General features: G+C 39.3%; 1 protein-coding gene across 7 annotated transcripts in view; it reads left to right on the top strand.

The window, feature by feature from the left end:
• The first annotated feature begins 6,918 nt into the window (after positions 1-6,918).
• The window catches only part of WWOX (WW domain containing oxidoreductase), a 537,265-nt gene continuing 528,301 nt past the window's right edge, over positions 6,919-15,882 (top strand). For 3 of the 7 annotated variants that reach the window (XM_075101317.1, XM_075101319.1, XM_075101321.1), the window contains exons 1-4: positions 6,919-7,090; positions 9,676-9,740; positions 10,986-11,043; positions 12,240-12,418. In XM_075101317.1, coding sequence (XP_074957418.1) covers positions 6,984-7,090; positions 9,676-9,740; positions 10,986-11,043; positions 12,240-12,418 — 409 coding nt within the window. In that variant the 5' untranslated portion in view covers positions 6,919-6,983. The remainder of the gene's footprint in view (positions 7,091-9,675; positions 9,741-10,985; positions 11,044-12,239; positions 12,419-15,882) is intronic. The other 4 variants (XM_075101323.1, XM_075101324.1, XM_075101322.1 and 1 more) reach the window with 2 other exon arrangements.

The following is a 15,882-nucleotide window of genomic DNA, read 5'->3' as shown; positions in this document are numbered from 1 at the left end:
TAAGGAAAGGTGAACACCTTAATTCAAACATCTTGTACAATATAAGCTAGACTTTCAAGGGAACTCATGACCAGCTTTTTAAGAGTGCATTCAGACTTGAGACCCAAGGTTCAACAGCATTCAACACTCAATAACTTAAGTCCCTTTGAAAAATCCAGCTACTCGGTGCCAGCATGAGATTTTGGCCATTTGAAATTTTTCCTCCTATAGGGACTTACCATTCAGTGAAATGCACGGTGTTTTCCAGGTCGTTATGTAACATTTGAAATTAAATCCAATGTATCCACTAATTTGCACCTCCATAAATGCTTTTGTTGTCATTAGATCATTGTAACACTAAGTTAGTAGATTAAGTAACTGTGACTGCTTTTTTGTTACTGAATTACAGCATCAGTAGACGTCAGGAATGTAAATGAATGTACTGCTAGCCTTTTACTGAATTCAAATTGACTTTCAGGCAGAACAAAAATCGGCTGAAGGACCATAAACAGGAGATAATAGACCACTGAGAAGAACCCAGTGAAATGCCTCAGGGACATGCATTAGGCCTCACACTATTTAATTTATTTTATTTAGATGACAAGGCTGACTCTGCAGGACACATTTTCAGCCCTGCAAGACTGTAGACCATTTAACTTCAAACAAAGAAACAAGACTAATGATTGACATACAAATTTTACAAAAACAAGGTGTTTGTCACTAGTCTGTGCTGCCAGGCTCCTCTCTATCCCTTCTACACTCACTAAGCCTTATATGAGGAGCCCTTTTCTATTGTGTCAAAACCTACGGGCTAGCCTGTCATAACCCACACATGCCTTAAGAACTGTTTTGCCATGATTTTGTTGTTATAGGTGGCCTTACACCAAGATTTGCTTGATACTTTTTGCAGAAGGTCATGTGCAATATGAATGAAACACAGCTGAATTTAGATAGTTGGATCCTTTCCCCTGCATTCGTGGATGTTTTTCTAAGAGGTACAGTATCACTCACACCAAGCATATGGATATCCTGAACGACTTGATGAAGCATCTTTAAAATCAAGTTCTATCAGACACCTTGAAATGCTGTTACAGGGTTGTATGTAACATGCATCAAGGAAGAATTCCCAGAGTCTTACCAAGGAAGTAAAGTTATTACCGCAAACCAGATGTGATGTGCTTCGCTGGGATGACCATTAGAGATTCAGAGAGAGATGGAAACAAGAGCAAGATTTTTAAACAGATAAACAGTGTAGGTCATCCAAAGGTAACTGAGAGGGGGGTGTAGAAGGACGTATGATACTTCTTTATGTGAATGTATTACACACTAAAGTTCCTTTAAAATACAGGCTGGATTTAAATCTCTCACAAGTGGAAAGTCACTGTGTCAGTTATCAATAAGCAAGACCAGAATCAGCTCAAGATTTTTCAGAGTATTTCCAAAATAAGTTAACGGCAGTCCATACTGCACTAACATCTCTGACATATTAGTCCTGTTTTCCCTTGACATAATTCAGCAGCCAGCCTATGAAAAAAAAATGTCCACTACAATATTTTTGGAAAATTTATCAGAAATACTGTTTCTCTTTGTGGCAGTTCTCTTTTTTTCTGGAAGTTTTATATGGAGTAGAATGCTTTGTTTAGCATGGATGAAGTCTTTTCCATTTGATCCTGTATCTCGATAATACCTTTTCTTCCATGGTGCTGTAAAGCAATTGCATATCATCAGTGCTCAATACCTATTCTAATGAGTTGCTTTCATAAATAAGGCAGTCCTGGTCACTAACCTGCTAGATCAAGGAAAGGACCTGCGTGCAGTTACTTCGTTACAATGGGCTTTTGTGCTGAAATCATTTTAGGAGAGAATAATTTTTAGGGAAGAACAATTTTTCTAAGAAAAATGCTGGAGTTTAACCTAAACAACAACTGTGTTTGAATTGTATTGATTGTGCATGGACTGCATCCATCTTTATGGGTGTGAAGAAGCTCATTAAAGATGAGATTAATCAGGAGTGATAGCTAATTTGATTAAGAAAGGGTACTGGTGATTAATATTTATAAACAGTTATAATGATTTTTCTGTTTTCTTTTCATTATGCTCCATCTCTTTGATTTCTCCTGAATAATTACAAACAAATAATCTGAATACTTTTAAATCTCTCAGAATGAAAACTTCATCTTTTTCATGTCTGTGGTAAAATATCAACTCTTACCTTCATTTTAGAATATACTGGTAATTCCCTATCTTCTTCCATTGCCAGTAATGTTGCACATGCTTATTCTAGTTTTCTCATTGTTTTCTCTGGTGGGAGCTGGGCTAATAATGAAAGATGAACCAGATATTCTCCTATACCCTCCAGGTCTGATGGTGCAAACATTTCCATGTTTAGGTTTAGATGTGTGAGTAGCATCCCTGACCTCAGGGAGACACTGCAATACCAAAAGTGAATATAAGTGTTCATCACACTGAGGTGCAAGAACTTTACCATAAATGTGTTCTTTCACTAATTAATTTTATTTACCTCTTGCTTTCTTGTCTGTGCAAAGCAATTAAAGCCAAATGTTTAAAAGAGTTTAGATACCCGAATTCCACTTTTTTTTTTTTTCTTCTAGCTTATCAGTGTCCAATTTTGCAGCCTGGAAGATGAATAATTACTTAGTAGGTGTGAGTAAATACTTCTCTGTTATATTCAAATACAGGTTTTGTACCTAGGGAGGCTTGACTATTGTCTGTTTTTTTATTTAACCAGCTCAAGAAGAACAGTCCATCAATCTTTCAGTCCATCCAATATGGATATAGAATCCAGGGTGAATGAACTGACTTTGAGTCACATCCGACATAGCAGGAGACTAACAGATACAGTGGCTCACAGAAGGTTGACAACTGCCTTCAATGAGGGGCTCAGTGTCATTGCAGAAGAAGTTCCCAGAATGATGAATTTTGACACTGGTAAGTTTGGAATTTATCTTACAGGCTTTTATGCATGCTGATGTACATATATAGCTATGGAAAAAAGGAAACTTCTGAATCATGCAAAATGGAAGAAAGGAAACGCTTTATTATCAGTGTGTTTGCCCAACTACTAGTGGAACCAGAGCACCCAAGGCTAAGGATACTTAAAGCTCAGAAAGAAACAAATAGCATGAAAAATTACTAGTGTATAAAGCAAAACTTATAAGCTCTTGAAATAACATATTATATGGGCTGAAGGTTTGGCTGAACACCGCCTCATCTTTTGAATTATTTGACTTCTACTTTTCTGCAGTGGGTAAAGTTTGCTCCTGGAGAGTGACAGAACATTCTTGCCTGAATGATGAATAAAAGGATAAAATATTGTCCTTTTTAGCATTTATACCAAAACTGTTAAATATAACTTCCTACCATTATTTTGTTAATTAAGTTGAACGAGTTTAATATTTTTATCATAACATATCAGAATTTGAAGGTAAGGACATCTAATATGACCCTGCACATTAATTTCCACACTGTGCATGTTCTTAATGAATGAATATTAAATTATTAAATTAAATATGAAAGGTAGACTTTACAATATTCAAATACCGCCTGGAGGAGGTTACTGGTGCCACAAGTGTATCAAGGAACAATTGTATTTCACTGTTTTCTGCATCCCATTAGTATTTTGTTTTCTCTGGAAATTTTATTTTAAAAAAATGGACACAGAAACTCTTATGACTGGGATTCCAGCACTGCAGTTTCCACAGAGTTTTCGTAGACAGATTCCATATGCAAAACGTTGTTTATGTTGTTTTCAGAGGAAACCGGAATAACATCAACAACAAAGCCTTTTTTAATCCTGTTAACTTTGAAATTATGTTGAAAATGACATTATTTGTAAGGAAGGAGGATAAAATTCTTGACATTTCTAAAAATAAACTTGGGTAAAAACTCAGGGATTTAAAAAGTTTAAACAGTTTTCATAACTTGAAAGAAAGTCCAGAGTGACCTTGTAAACATTTTTGTGGAAAGCTGAGTTTAACTCCACCAAAAAACCAAAATGTTCACTTGAAGGACGTGGCACATTCACACTATGCAGTAACACAAACAGTCATTTATCGGGTCCCAGTGTATTAAAATCATAGCCTTATGCAGACTGCCCGGCTTTAGTCTAATGCTGAGGTAAGAAAGGCATGAGTCACAGAGACAGAATTTTCACCTGAAAAGAAACAGCTGTAACCTATGAAAACATGTTTTGGCAGCTGCTGAAAAATTTTGATCTGAGGGCTGTTCACATTTTTGTCATATTCCTGAATCATGATTTCTAACTAATAGACACATTCTCAATCAAAGGGATGAATCAACCTTTTGCTGTGTCATCTGGATGCTTTTGAAATATGCCACAATTATTTTTCTCTTGTCCAGACAACTGTCAGTGTCCAAATCCTTGTCAGAAAAATCAGTACTCAGATCTTTGACAGACAATGGCCATGATTCAGCAAAGCACATAAGCCTGCGAATAACATCAAAGAAATGTTAAGTTTTTGCTGCCTTAGGCTTGCCAGTGTAATTATATGACCAAATTTTTATCAATGTTTCTCATGGAGAAGCTAGACAAACACATTTGATTTTGATGGTTTAAAGTACAGCCAACAGAAAATGAGATTAATATTCTAATTGACATTTTTGTTATTGTAAAATCAACAACCATTTCTAAATGTCTTCTTGTTTTAATTTAACCACTTTCTGGCAGGCTGTGGAATTAATCTTGGTCTGTGATGCTTAGAATCATCAGAAGAATTAATTTACAGGATTGCTGCAGCAATGGATCACAATGAAATCTTTGAAGCCGTGTTTGCTAAAATATGACTTTGAAAGCAAGTGTCAGAAGATTTTAAGCAGAATGGATTGTTTACTACCCTGCCTCAATGAATATGATGACCGACATCACTGTAATAAGAGACCCATTCTTTTTCTGCAGTGCAAGAAAACGGATAGTAACTTTACACAACCTGTATTAAAAAAAAACCCAAACAAAACTCAAAACCCCCAAACCCAACTAGAACAATGCACATACTGTATACCTCAAAGATAAGTGCGTATACTCAATCAATTTATATACAATTTCTTGCTTTCCTAACACGGAGCTGATGGAGAAGAAGTGATAAGCAGGAAGGCTGCATTACTTCTATCATTTTAAGATTCGAAAAAGTGTCTTAGTTTGTAGTAAAACTGTTACAGATGTCGATGTGTCCTGAAGGTACAGTCCTGCTCTTACTGAAATCATGGCCATTGCTTTCTGGCATTTGAGAAACTGAACAGAACTAGTTCTGCAATTTAATACAAACGGACAAAAACCTGAACTTGCATGGATCCCCACTGAAATCATACTTATATCTCGTATGTGTGCATTAAGTTTCTTGGTGTAATTTGGATTATGTTGGTAAGATATGTAGGTAATCATGTATATATATACATGTATACACATAATTTTGAGATTCTATTTCTCTTTCTAAAGTCACTGTACACACTTAGCATTCAAATACTACAACTCTGCGGTTTACATTTAGGACATAATGCATACTTTATGCAATACAGGTGGTTGGGGTAGGTTAACTGTCAAAAAGGATTTCCACATTCCCACTGAACAGAAGTCATGGAACGCTGGATGCTGACTACTAACCGAGTGCAACAGGAAGAAAACTAACAACTACCTTTTCCTACAGTACTACTGCTAGATTAATACTCTTTTTATTCTATTTCAATTATTAATTAAATAATCTATTCTCTTGAGCCCTGGCACACCTCTCCACTCAGTTATCTATGGAATATTTCTGCTGTTTCCTGGGCCAGAAGTGAGCATGTCACTGAAGTTTCCCTTCCCATATATTTACTCAAGAGAGTATGGTCACAACCATTTCTAATACTCCCAGTAATACATGAAAACTGCCTCTTGATGATGCATGAGATTTTACTTCTAGCAAGAGGAAACAATTCCTCAGGAGAACCTGCAAAGTGAGGGAGCAGCAGGGCAGAAAAAAGTTCAGGCTGCTTTTTCTAGAGAGATATGCCTGCCATTAGTGGGGGGTGAGTGAGCCATATAGGTCGGTGTCAGTGCATAAAAACGTTACCCGCAGGAGTCAGAGCACTCTCCTGCATTTGTGGGGTTGCGCTGCCACCTGGTGCAGTCCTCAGTAATCACAGCCTCTGTCCAGCACGAGGTTTGGCTTTTTTACTGAAAACACCTGCCAAAGGACTACAGTGGGAAGATACTGTTACAAATGCTGACGGCTAGGGCTGGTTATATAAATAGATACGACTATGCCAGCATATAGGTACGGGTTCAAAAGCACCGAGGCAGGCCAGGGGGCGTATGCCATGTCAGCTGAGGGATGGTGACAGAGAGGGTGGTATTTCATCCGTCACAGCTCCAGCTGCCAGGACAGGAGTTACTGTAGGTTAATGTCAATTCACTGACCTGTAGTGCTTCAGTCTTTGCAGCTGAGCGTATTTATGTCGCCAGGTGACACTGGCCTGGGGAAGGGCTGGTGAGGCAGTCTGCAGCCCCCTGGGTGGGTGCTTGGTGTGGTGAAGTGCTTCTCTCCAGCCAGGACTTCCTCACCAAGCAAAGCAACGTGGAGGAGCTGTGCCTAACGCGGCTACAACGGAGAGTCTCGTCCCAGAGATCAGGAGATGATAACTAATGTCAAAAAATCTTGAAGTTCTTTTATTTTGTCACTTTTAAGGGCCTCGTTGTATTCACACCCGTCTCTGAAAACAGAAGGCTGTAAACGCTTAATACCCCCAAAATCTGAGATTCTTATGCCATCCGTGACGATTTCAACTCAGCCCGGGGCTCCTTTGGGGTTAAAAACTCCGTGACAGGCGTAAAACCCGCGAGGTGAGCGCTCCCCTCACGGCCGGACTACGCTTCCCATGGTGCCCTGGGGCCGCCCTGCCGTCCCATTGGCTGGGCCGGCCGGAAGGGGCGGTGTGGCGCGGTCCCGCTGGCTGGCGGCGGTGCGGGGCTGCGCGTGGCGCCCGTCCCAATGGCGGCGCTGAAGTACGCGGGGCTGGAGGACACGGACAGCGAGGAGGAGCTGCCGCCGGGCTGGGAGGAGCGCACCACCAAGGACGGCTGGGTTTACTACGCTAAGTAAGGGAGGGGGGCGAGCGCGCCTGGAGCCCTCTTACCACCCGCCGCTTCGCACCGGGGCAGCGTCCGTGGGGCTGCCGGTGCCCCTCAGCGCACGGGAGGGTGGGAGGCGCAGGAGCCGCCATTTCCCGCCCTTCACCACAGAGGCCGGGGCGGGAGCGGGGCTTGGTGTCGGGAGCGCTGTCCGTGTGACTCGGCTTCCGTGTGCGGTGCCCTCGGCACTCGCGGGGGCGTCGGGCGTGAGCTGGGCCCGCCCTCGCCGCGCCGAGCCCCGCCGGGAGCGGGCGGGCCGGCCCGTGCGGTGCTGGCCGCCCCCGGCAGCGCTCAGCCTCCCGCCGCCGCTGGGAGCGGCGCTGGGCCGCTCGGGGCGCTCCGGGGTACGGGGGGGAGCTGTCACACGGCTGTGGCTGCCGCAGCACGCCTCGTGGTTCTGTGGGGAGTCTCCATGCGCCCGGGCAGCGAGCCTACACAATATGGTAGTTCTCTTAGTTTTCCTCCCTGTAGGAATCGAGAGTAAAGAGGTACCTTGGAAGTTAGAAGTTGTAAATGCTCTCCCTCGGCCCTTCCGTATGCCACTGCTTTGACAAGAACTAAAAATTTGCATTTGGCACCATCTGCTTGTGCCACTCTGCAAATGATTACTGTTACAAAAGGGGATGTGCTACCGGGCTAACTCACTCAGTAGAATATATATTTATATATTTTCTCGTCTCTTGTGTTTTCTGTAACCGTGCTGATCTTGGAAAAACCTGTTTCAGGCTGTTTAAAGCGGCAAGATTTATTCCCTTACATAAAAAGGGGGAAAAGCATTGTGCATTCTCACCTGTGGTGAGTTGGCATCTTCGTCCCAAGTTCTGCTTTAAGAACACTGGACGCTATGCTTTAGTTTATCTGAACTTGGTTTATAAACACTAGAAATTCTCTCTAGGTGTTTGTTTTTCTTAGGTCAAGTATCCTTATATTTGCTTTGACTTCAAAAGCTCTTTTAAAGAGGAATCACCTACAAAATAGGGAGATATTACTGAGAGTAGTTTTTACACAAACAATTCATTGAACAGTTCTGTTTTTTAACTGTTGTGAAACTGAACTAAATCCATTTAATTTAATGACATGACATTAATATGTCTTTACCAGCTGAAAATCTTGCCCGGTGTGTCTAAAAATACTTGACATGAAGAGGTGTTACGTTACTGCTACCTTTAACATAAGCTCTGTATCTGTGAGACCTCTGCATCTTCTGGAAATTTGTTTTTAAACTTTATCAACAATGTGAACTTTAGACTTAACAGGAATAGAGTTGGTTTAAGACCTTTAAAGGTCTCTGTGATGAGTTGGGTATGAACACAGTCAGTTACTGAAGCTTGGTGGGCACGCGTTTGTTTGTTGAGCTATGGTAATTTGGTAGCATACCTTGCATCAGACTGGAGTACCTCAGGGTCTTATACATTTAGTGTGCAAGTGTCCTGAAGTTCAAGTGCTATTGCAGGTCACACAGACATGCTTAGTCAGTCTCAGACCCCCAGCTGTGATTCTTGTAATACAGTATGCTGTCGCTGTGGGCTAACTGCGTGGTTGTTACAAGAAGGAAAAGTTGCTTATGTGATGTCTAAGTTGCTGTTGGTACTAGATCTATAGTTTAGTGATTATTTGTGTATGTTATTCAATAATGCCGTCGGTCTTTATTTCATCCTTGAGCACCTATCAATTTCGACACTCTTTCTAGTAATCCCTGCCTGACTCTTTATATACAAGCTTGGTTATTACTTTAATGAAAGATAAGATTTTAATATCCAACCTGATTCTAGCACTTTGGGTATTGTAAGATGTTGTTTATGTGTACATCACTTTGCTTATTAGTCTGTAGTGCAGAAACCCTTATGATAGAGTATACTAATTCTCTTACAGTTATTTAAGTGAATAAAATCTCTGAATTGGAAGAAGAGATGTGATACCATTATCACCCATATTAAATAAATAGTCTGTTAGTCAAGGCCTTTGGATAAACTTACCTGTTCAAAGCTGCAGTTGCTCATGTAGACATCCAGACATATTTACCTAAGAGCTTGCAAATCAATATTATTAGACAACAGTTTTAGAAAGGTGCTTTTGTTATTTGAAAACTTTCTAATATTATTCTTACTAGTTTCTGATAAACTATTTTCTTGCTTCTTTATTCCTTTTTCCTGCCAAGGTTTACCATCTTTTTGAGAAGTTTTCTGAGTCTGTTAATCCAAAAGTAGTTAAAGAATAACATTTTCTTTCTTCACATCATAAGCAACAAAACTGAGATTGGAAGTCAAATATTTATTAGAATTTTTATGGACTCCTGTGCTCTCTGGTTAGTTACTTTTCCTTCAGAACGGTGGCAATATGGAAGCTTGGTAACTTCTAACAGCAGTTTTGACCTTTCTTCAACAAGGGATTGACATGTTTGGGATTTTTTTGTGGAAGACAAGCCATTTCCTGAACTGTATTTTTTAAAAAATAGTTAAACTGTATTTACTGTATATAAAAAAAAGAAATGGATTACATCAGAAAAATTACTAAACAATTTTAAAAAATCTTAAACTTTTCTTTTCCTACAGCCACCTGGAAGAAAAAACACAGTGGGAACATCCGAAGTCTGGCAAGAGGAAACGTGTTGCAGGAGGTTTGTATTAAGCTTTTGAAATGAACTGAAATTATGTTACAAGCATCATTTGGATTTTGTGCATGAACTAGATCTCATTTTGATTTCTAGTTGACACTAATCACCTAGGCAAACCGAGCCTGCAAAATAGAGCTGATTTCAGTGTGGTTGTACCTATGTGTCTGTTGCAGAGTGATCACTTTGCAGTTTTATGGCTTGTTTTGCTCCATAAAGCCAAAGTACTAATTCCAGGATAAAGGGATTGTTTTACTGTGGCTTGTAAAAAATATAGTCAAAGGCTGGAATTCTCTGATTGGGTTCTGATACCCTGGTGTCCATCAGATAATATTTATAGTTGGATTACATTCTTCAAAGAATATGTTTGATCAAAGAATATCCCTGGCACAAAGGGAAGTCCCGTTAGTTTTAATTTTGCTTGTTTTCTCTAATACAATTGAATGGTTGTGCCAGAACAGAAGACAGCCAGTGTTGCAGGACACTTCCAAAGGTATGACTTCTTAAGGACCTTGGATCATTGCCTTAAATTAGATCTTCCCAGAAGCTTCTATATGGCATACCTACAGGTACTATACTGTTGGCAAGCCGTATTTCTTTTGGCATTGGCAATGTGTCAGTAGATTTCGAGCTGAATGAATTATAATTGAATACTTTTCAGCCAGGATTAGAAATACTGGGAATGCTGTCTCTTAGGTACTTCTGTAGGGTCTTCTATATGAGAATTTATTTTGTAAAGATTTATCATTTTTGTTTTTATCTGTCCTTCCAACTTTGATTTAGCGTATCCCATACCCACTTGAGGGTTATGATCTTCCAGCTTTTGGTATGTGTTACATGTAACTCTTCCTACATTTAGTTCAATGTTTTTGCTATCTGCTTTTATCAGGGATGAATATGAAACTGTGTTTGGTATAGGCGTGTATGTACTAGGATGCATGGTTGCATTTTGCCAGTTTGTGCTATAACGTGAAATAATCTTTTTATAAAGAATTTTTAGATTATGCTCAATGCTCTGGTCATTACAGTGGTAGCAGATCTCCTGTGTATTGTACTCTTATTAGAGAGCAGTTGCGTGTGATTAGGGAAGCAATCCTCCTTCCATGTTCCAATATTGAAGTGCAGCAGGTAGCTGCATTACCTACAGAAATAATGCAAAATTTTGCCACATCTGACCGAAAAATCACTTGAACTTCAAATCTGAGTGCGCTGTAATGCCTGCAAAAAGATAACGTTTTATGTGTTTCCTAGGCCTGCCATATGGATGGGAGCAGGAGACTGATGAAAATGGACAAGTCTATTTTGTGGAGTAAGTATATCAATATATAGAATATGGACAAGTAGGGCAACAGTGTTTCATGTTGGGTAGCCTTTCTGAGTTACAATACTTGACAACATCAGCTGGAAAGACAAAGAAATTCGTAAGTACAGTGTCAGGGTCCATATGCAGATATTACAGTTGTAGCAGTGTCTAAACACCCATTTGTGGTTTTCTAAATTCTTCCATGAGCACAGAAATACCTACTTGGGTGGCAGATCGAAGCGGCTTGCGTAGCTGCGTCTCAGTGTGAGCTGACCCTCAGGCAATGAATGTGTAGGCTTGTTTTGTTTGTATACCTTCATGGATAAACTGTGTATGTATAACTTCAAAAATGTATCCAGAACTTCAGGGCCGATTGTTAACATTGCGGTAGTGCTTTAAACATAAAAGATGAAAACAAAATTGCGTCAGCTCTGACTTACTTGCCCTGTAAAGCACAGAAAGAAGAGAGGACAGGGCTTGAACTAGCAAAGATTTTTAGAAAGGTAAGGGAGGAGGAAGTTCGCAGAAGCAGAAGGAGACTTCTGGGCACATTTCCTTCCGTATCTTTTTAATGGCACGGTCAAAATAGGCTAGTTATCTTAAATTTACTTGCCAGAATGAAGAATATTCACAGGCCAAAATAGTAAGTGTAGCCTCTCTGTCCTGGAATGAAGGGTTGAAGACTGAAAGTTGTTGCTTAGTGCCTTTTTCTGATATTGTCTAAAGAAAACTAAAACTCCATTTTAGAAAGGTGAGCCTGACCCGAGTCATGCTGTTTGCTGAGATGATTTGTTTTCAGTTGTTTGAGAAAAAAAGTACTGAGCTACATTTCTCATTGGTATATTGTTTCAAGGGAGTAGCGTAGGCCCCTTTTATAGAGCTCCTAAGAGAAGACAATCTTCCTTAATAGAATGCGTTTTTTCCTTTGACAAAATTCTGCTTTCTTGTGTCGGGTTCACGTGAAGTTCGTAATGGCACTGTGAAGTAAGTGAATACAATTAATAATGGACACTGTCACAATTGGAAAAAAGGTTGATAAAAAAATAATTGGGATCATTTTAACAAAACTGAAAAAATAATTTGATTTTGGGGAATATAAATAATCCACTGGAATTGTACACAACAGTGCTTGAAATACATTTAAAATGTAAATGCAGGGTACAGAAGGGTCAAAGCAGTTGAATTTTTGTGTTCTCTTGTAGCCACATAAACAAAAGGACTACCTACCTTGACCCAAGACTGGCCTTTACAGTTGAAGATAATCCAGTAAAACCTACTACTAGACAAAAGTATGATGGAAACAGTACTGCAATGGAAATACTCCAGGGCCTTGACTTGAGTGGAAAAGTGGTTATAATCACGGGAGCAAATTCAGGAATAGGTAGGTTAAAATTACTCATAAGGTAAAATATAACAGTCTTGATCTTACAGGCTCCTTTGAACATCAAGTTGTTGTTTAAACATCTGTACTTTTGGTATTCAGACTCGGTTTGTGTTATTTCCATATGCAACCTCTAGTTAGAAAACTTTGTTCAGGTTTGTGTACTGCTTTTTGAAGAAGTGTGGGGAATTTGGAGCTTAGAGGAGAGCTACAGGGAAGACATCAAGTTCTGAAACAGTTGATTTTTGTCTAGAAAAATATTGATGGAGGCATTTTTACATTATGTAAATATACAGAGGCTGACTGTTAAAGGGAAGTTCCTTTTTATGATCTTAGAGGCTAGGACAGGGAGTAAGGTTTGTGTGGCTGCCAGGGGGTTTACATAAAGTATATAGAAAAACTTTCTAATGGCAGCAAGTAAACTCGGGTAAAGATTTTTCCAAGGAGGCTGTGGAATTTTTATCTCTGAAGGTATTTTCAAGTCAACCTGATGATGAACTTGTGTCAGAATGTCATATTCAATGCTCCTTTAGGGCAAAAAAAAAGTATGTCTATGACCTTTTGAAATCCCTGTTAGTTGTATTTTCTAGCAGGTTCATAAATCCTTTTAGACACTAAGCTTGTTTAGCTATCTGTTACATACTCACCCACTATAGAAGTAACAGTATTTTAGAGATTCTAATTAGCTGCTTTTGTTTCATTTTATAATGAAGCATTGGTGCTTAGGGGCTTTGCCTTTCTTCTCAGAAGACACGATTTCTTTTCCAACTTAATTTGCTAGGCTGTTTGAAGTTTCACTCAGCAACCTGCACAGGGTATGTCTTTTTCTGTGACTTAAATTTGTGGATGAGCCACAAATATTAAAATATTGGTGTGGTTTGGTGTTAGAGTTGAACCTTTGTAAATCTCTTGTTCCCTTTTGTGGTTTGCATTTTTCATTATGGTGGGATTACATCAATATTGAAAGGGTCCTTATACAAATTATTGGGCGTCTTCTTTTAGTGCAGGATCTTGACATAAATGCATTTATAAGGACACTAGAAAATGTTGGAGATGTTCTGGAAAATGGGTTAAAGGCAGGACTTAGCACGCTGAATTCTCTTGGTCTTTACCTCTTAATTGTTTCAGGGAGTGTTATCCTACAGGAGTCAGATGAAGAATTTAAAGTTTTATGGTGGCTTGCAATTTAGGCGTTACCAGCACAGGTCCTGCTGTCACTGCATGATAAGCTACTGCAGACTGGTATTGCAATTAGGGCAGTAACTGTTGTACTTATCTGTCTCAGTGAGGAATCTGTGTTTTCTAGTAAGGTTTGCATTCCAGATTCTTGGTACAGCATGTCTTTATATTGCATCAAGCAGTAGAATTTGCTTTGTATGCAGCTGTGCAGTCTCAGAACATTTAAGAATTACTGGGACTGAAATGATTTGCCTTCAGCAGGAGAAGAGCTACTGTTCAGACTTGCTGAATGAGCTGAAAGTGTTTCATATATGGCAAAAGATTAATCCGAGATACATGATTTTGTCAAGATTTTTTTTCCTGTTTCTCCCTTAGTTTATAATCTGGATTGATCACAAGTAAGCAAGGATATCCTTGCATGACGTCGTCTTTGCTTGTGACATATATGCACAGACATGTATACACATACACACATATATATATTTTCTTGATTTCTGTTCTTAGGTGAGGGCAGGATATCAGCCCTGGTCAGAAGCATACCAAGAGTGGGAGCATTAGTGAAATAAGCCTTGGGCTTGTGCTGCTATGTGAGGTTAGGGTATAAGGGGCCCAAAACTTATGAAGGTGATGTAGCAAATATGTGATTAAGGTGGCGTTATGGCCTGTATAACACAAAACTCTTGCATACCATGTTGCATTTAATACTGCTGTAGTCTTAGGCTTAGTGTCTGATACTGTTTACCAACTGCCATGGAGCATGGATTAAGGAGAAAGCAGTTCTAGGGTTTATGCTTCTTATGTAACCTATGTTATTTTTCCCTAGCGCTAAGGGCTTCTGAGAGAGGACGTAATTTGAGCTGGGCTTGTGCTGGTTATGACTGGTTGACGTGTTTGATGGAGAAAAACAAGGTTCAGACTCCTTGGTGTTGTGTGAAGGGAACAGTCCCCCTTTGGGGTTGGCTAATAGTGTTCTTGTCCAATTAATTTGGACATAATTGGCAGAATTTGAAGTTTTCTTGAAACTCTGTTGTCTTGGTCTTTAAAATTTATCAGTCTTCGCTTAACTCTTAGGCATGCCTTGTGACTCTTAGCAAATTGCTTTGAATGTGTCAGTGTCACATAATGGATTGCCATGTAGAGATCCCTGTGAGCTTTAGTAGACACACAATTCTTCGGGGCTCCATGTGGAAATACTGATTAACTAGCTCAAGCGGAATCTTAACCAGTTTTGGCGCTTGTTCCCCAGTTAATTTAGGATTTCAGTGCTGTGCTCCACTTTGTGTTGCAGATACTCCTTTTAAACTCTGTATTTTGAAGCTAGTATTTTCCTCCCTGAGTATTTTGATCAGTAAACAATTACTGTGTTTTCAGAACACTAACATGGTTTCTTAGAGGTAAGTGTAAATATTTCCAAGGAAATATCGCTGTCTGTTAAGCAGAAAGTGATTGAAAAAGAATGTATTACTTTTTGAGCATTTGTACTTAACGTAAGGAAAAAAAATTCACTCGGACCCTTCACTGTTGTCAAAATTAATTTCAAATATAGCATTGAAACTAACTTTGTGCTATCTGTACATGAGAAATTTTTAGTTTCAAGATGGGTAGAACAAAGATCAAGGTGTAAGTTGGCAGACTGCAGTCTTATCAAAATGCAGAAAAATGCATTTTCAATTACTGCATTGCTGGATGATCATGATAAAAATTGGAAAATGCTGAGAATGCCTTGAAAGATGGATGAACACAGAATTTTTTTTAATTCATCCGCATACACTGTTTAAGGTAGCAAAGTTAAGAACAGATCAACAAAGATGGAATGATAGGTTAATTGAGTTTATTTGTAAATCTAATACAGGGAATCCAGTGCAGCTTGCCAGGAACATTTTTTTTTTTTTTCCCCCCCCTCAGTTGAAAAACCTTCTCATCTGAAAAACAGACGTTTGCTTAACTACTGAGGGAGTACTTTGGATGACGTCAGTGGGGGTAGAGTTTTGGTGGTATCCCACATACTGGCTTCTCAAATGTTACTTCATTGCCATTAAATTTTGTTAATGTGTCTGTGAAATGGGGAGACTATCTGCTCTGTGGTTCTTTTCATTACTGATTAGGAATATGGACTGTAAGAATTTCCTATATTACATACCCACTTCCTTAACTTAGTCCTTAAAATTGCTGCAAAAAGTGTGGGGAAAAAAGTGCTAAAAAATTAGATTTATAAACACTTCATTGGTTTTCATTAGCAACTTGGTAAAGGTTAATGAATTATTCTGTTCTTACACTATAAAGAG

This window comes from Phalacrocorax aristotelis, chromosome 8 (assembly GCF_949628215.1).
Source record: "Phalacrocorax aristotelis chromosome 8, bGulAri2.1, whole genome shotgun sequence".
Taxonomy (NCBI): Eukaryota; Metazoa; Chordata; class Aves; order Suliformes; family Phalacrocoracidae; genus Phalacrocorax; species Phalacrocorax aristotelis.
The sequence above is the reverse complement of the archived record's forward strand: the minus strand, read 5'-3'. Positions and strand labels throughout refer to the sequence as shown.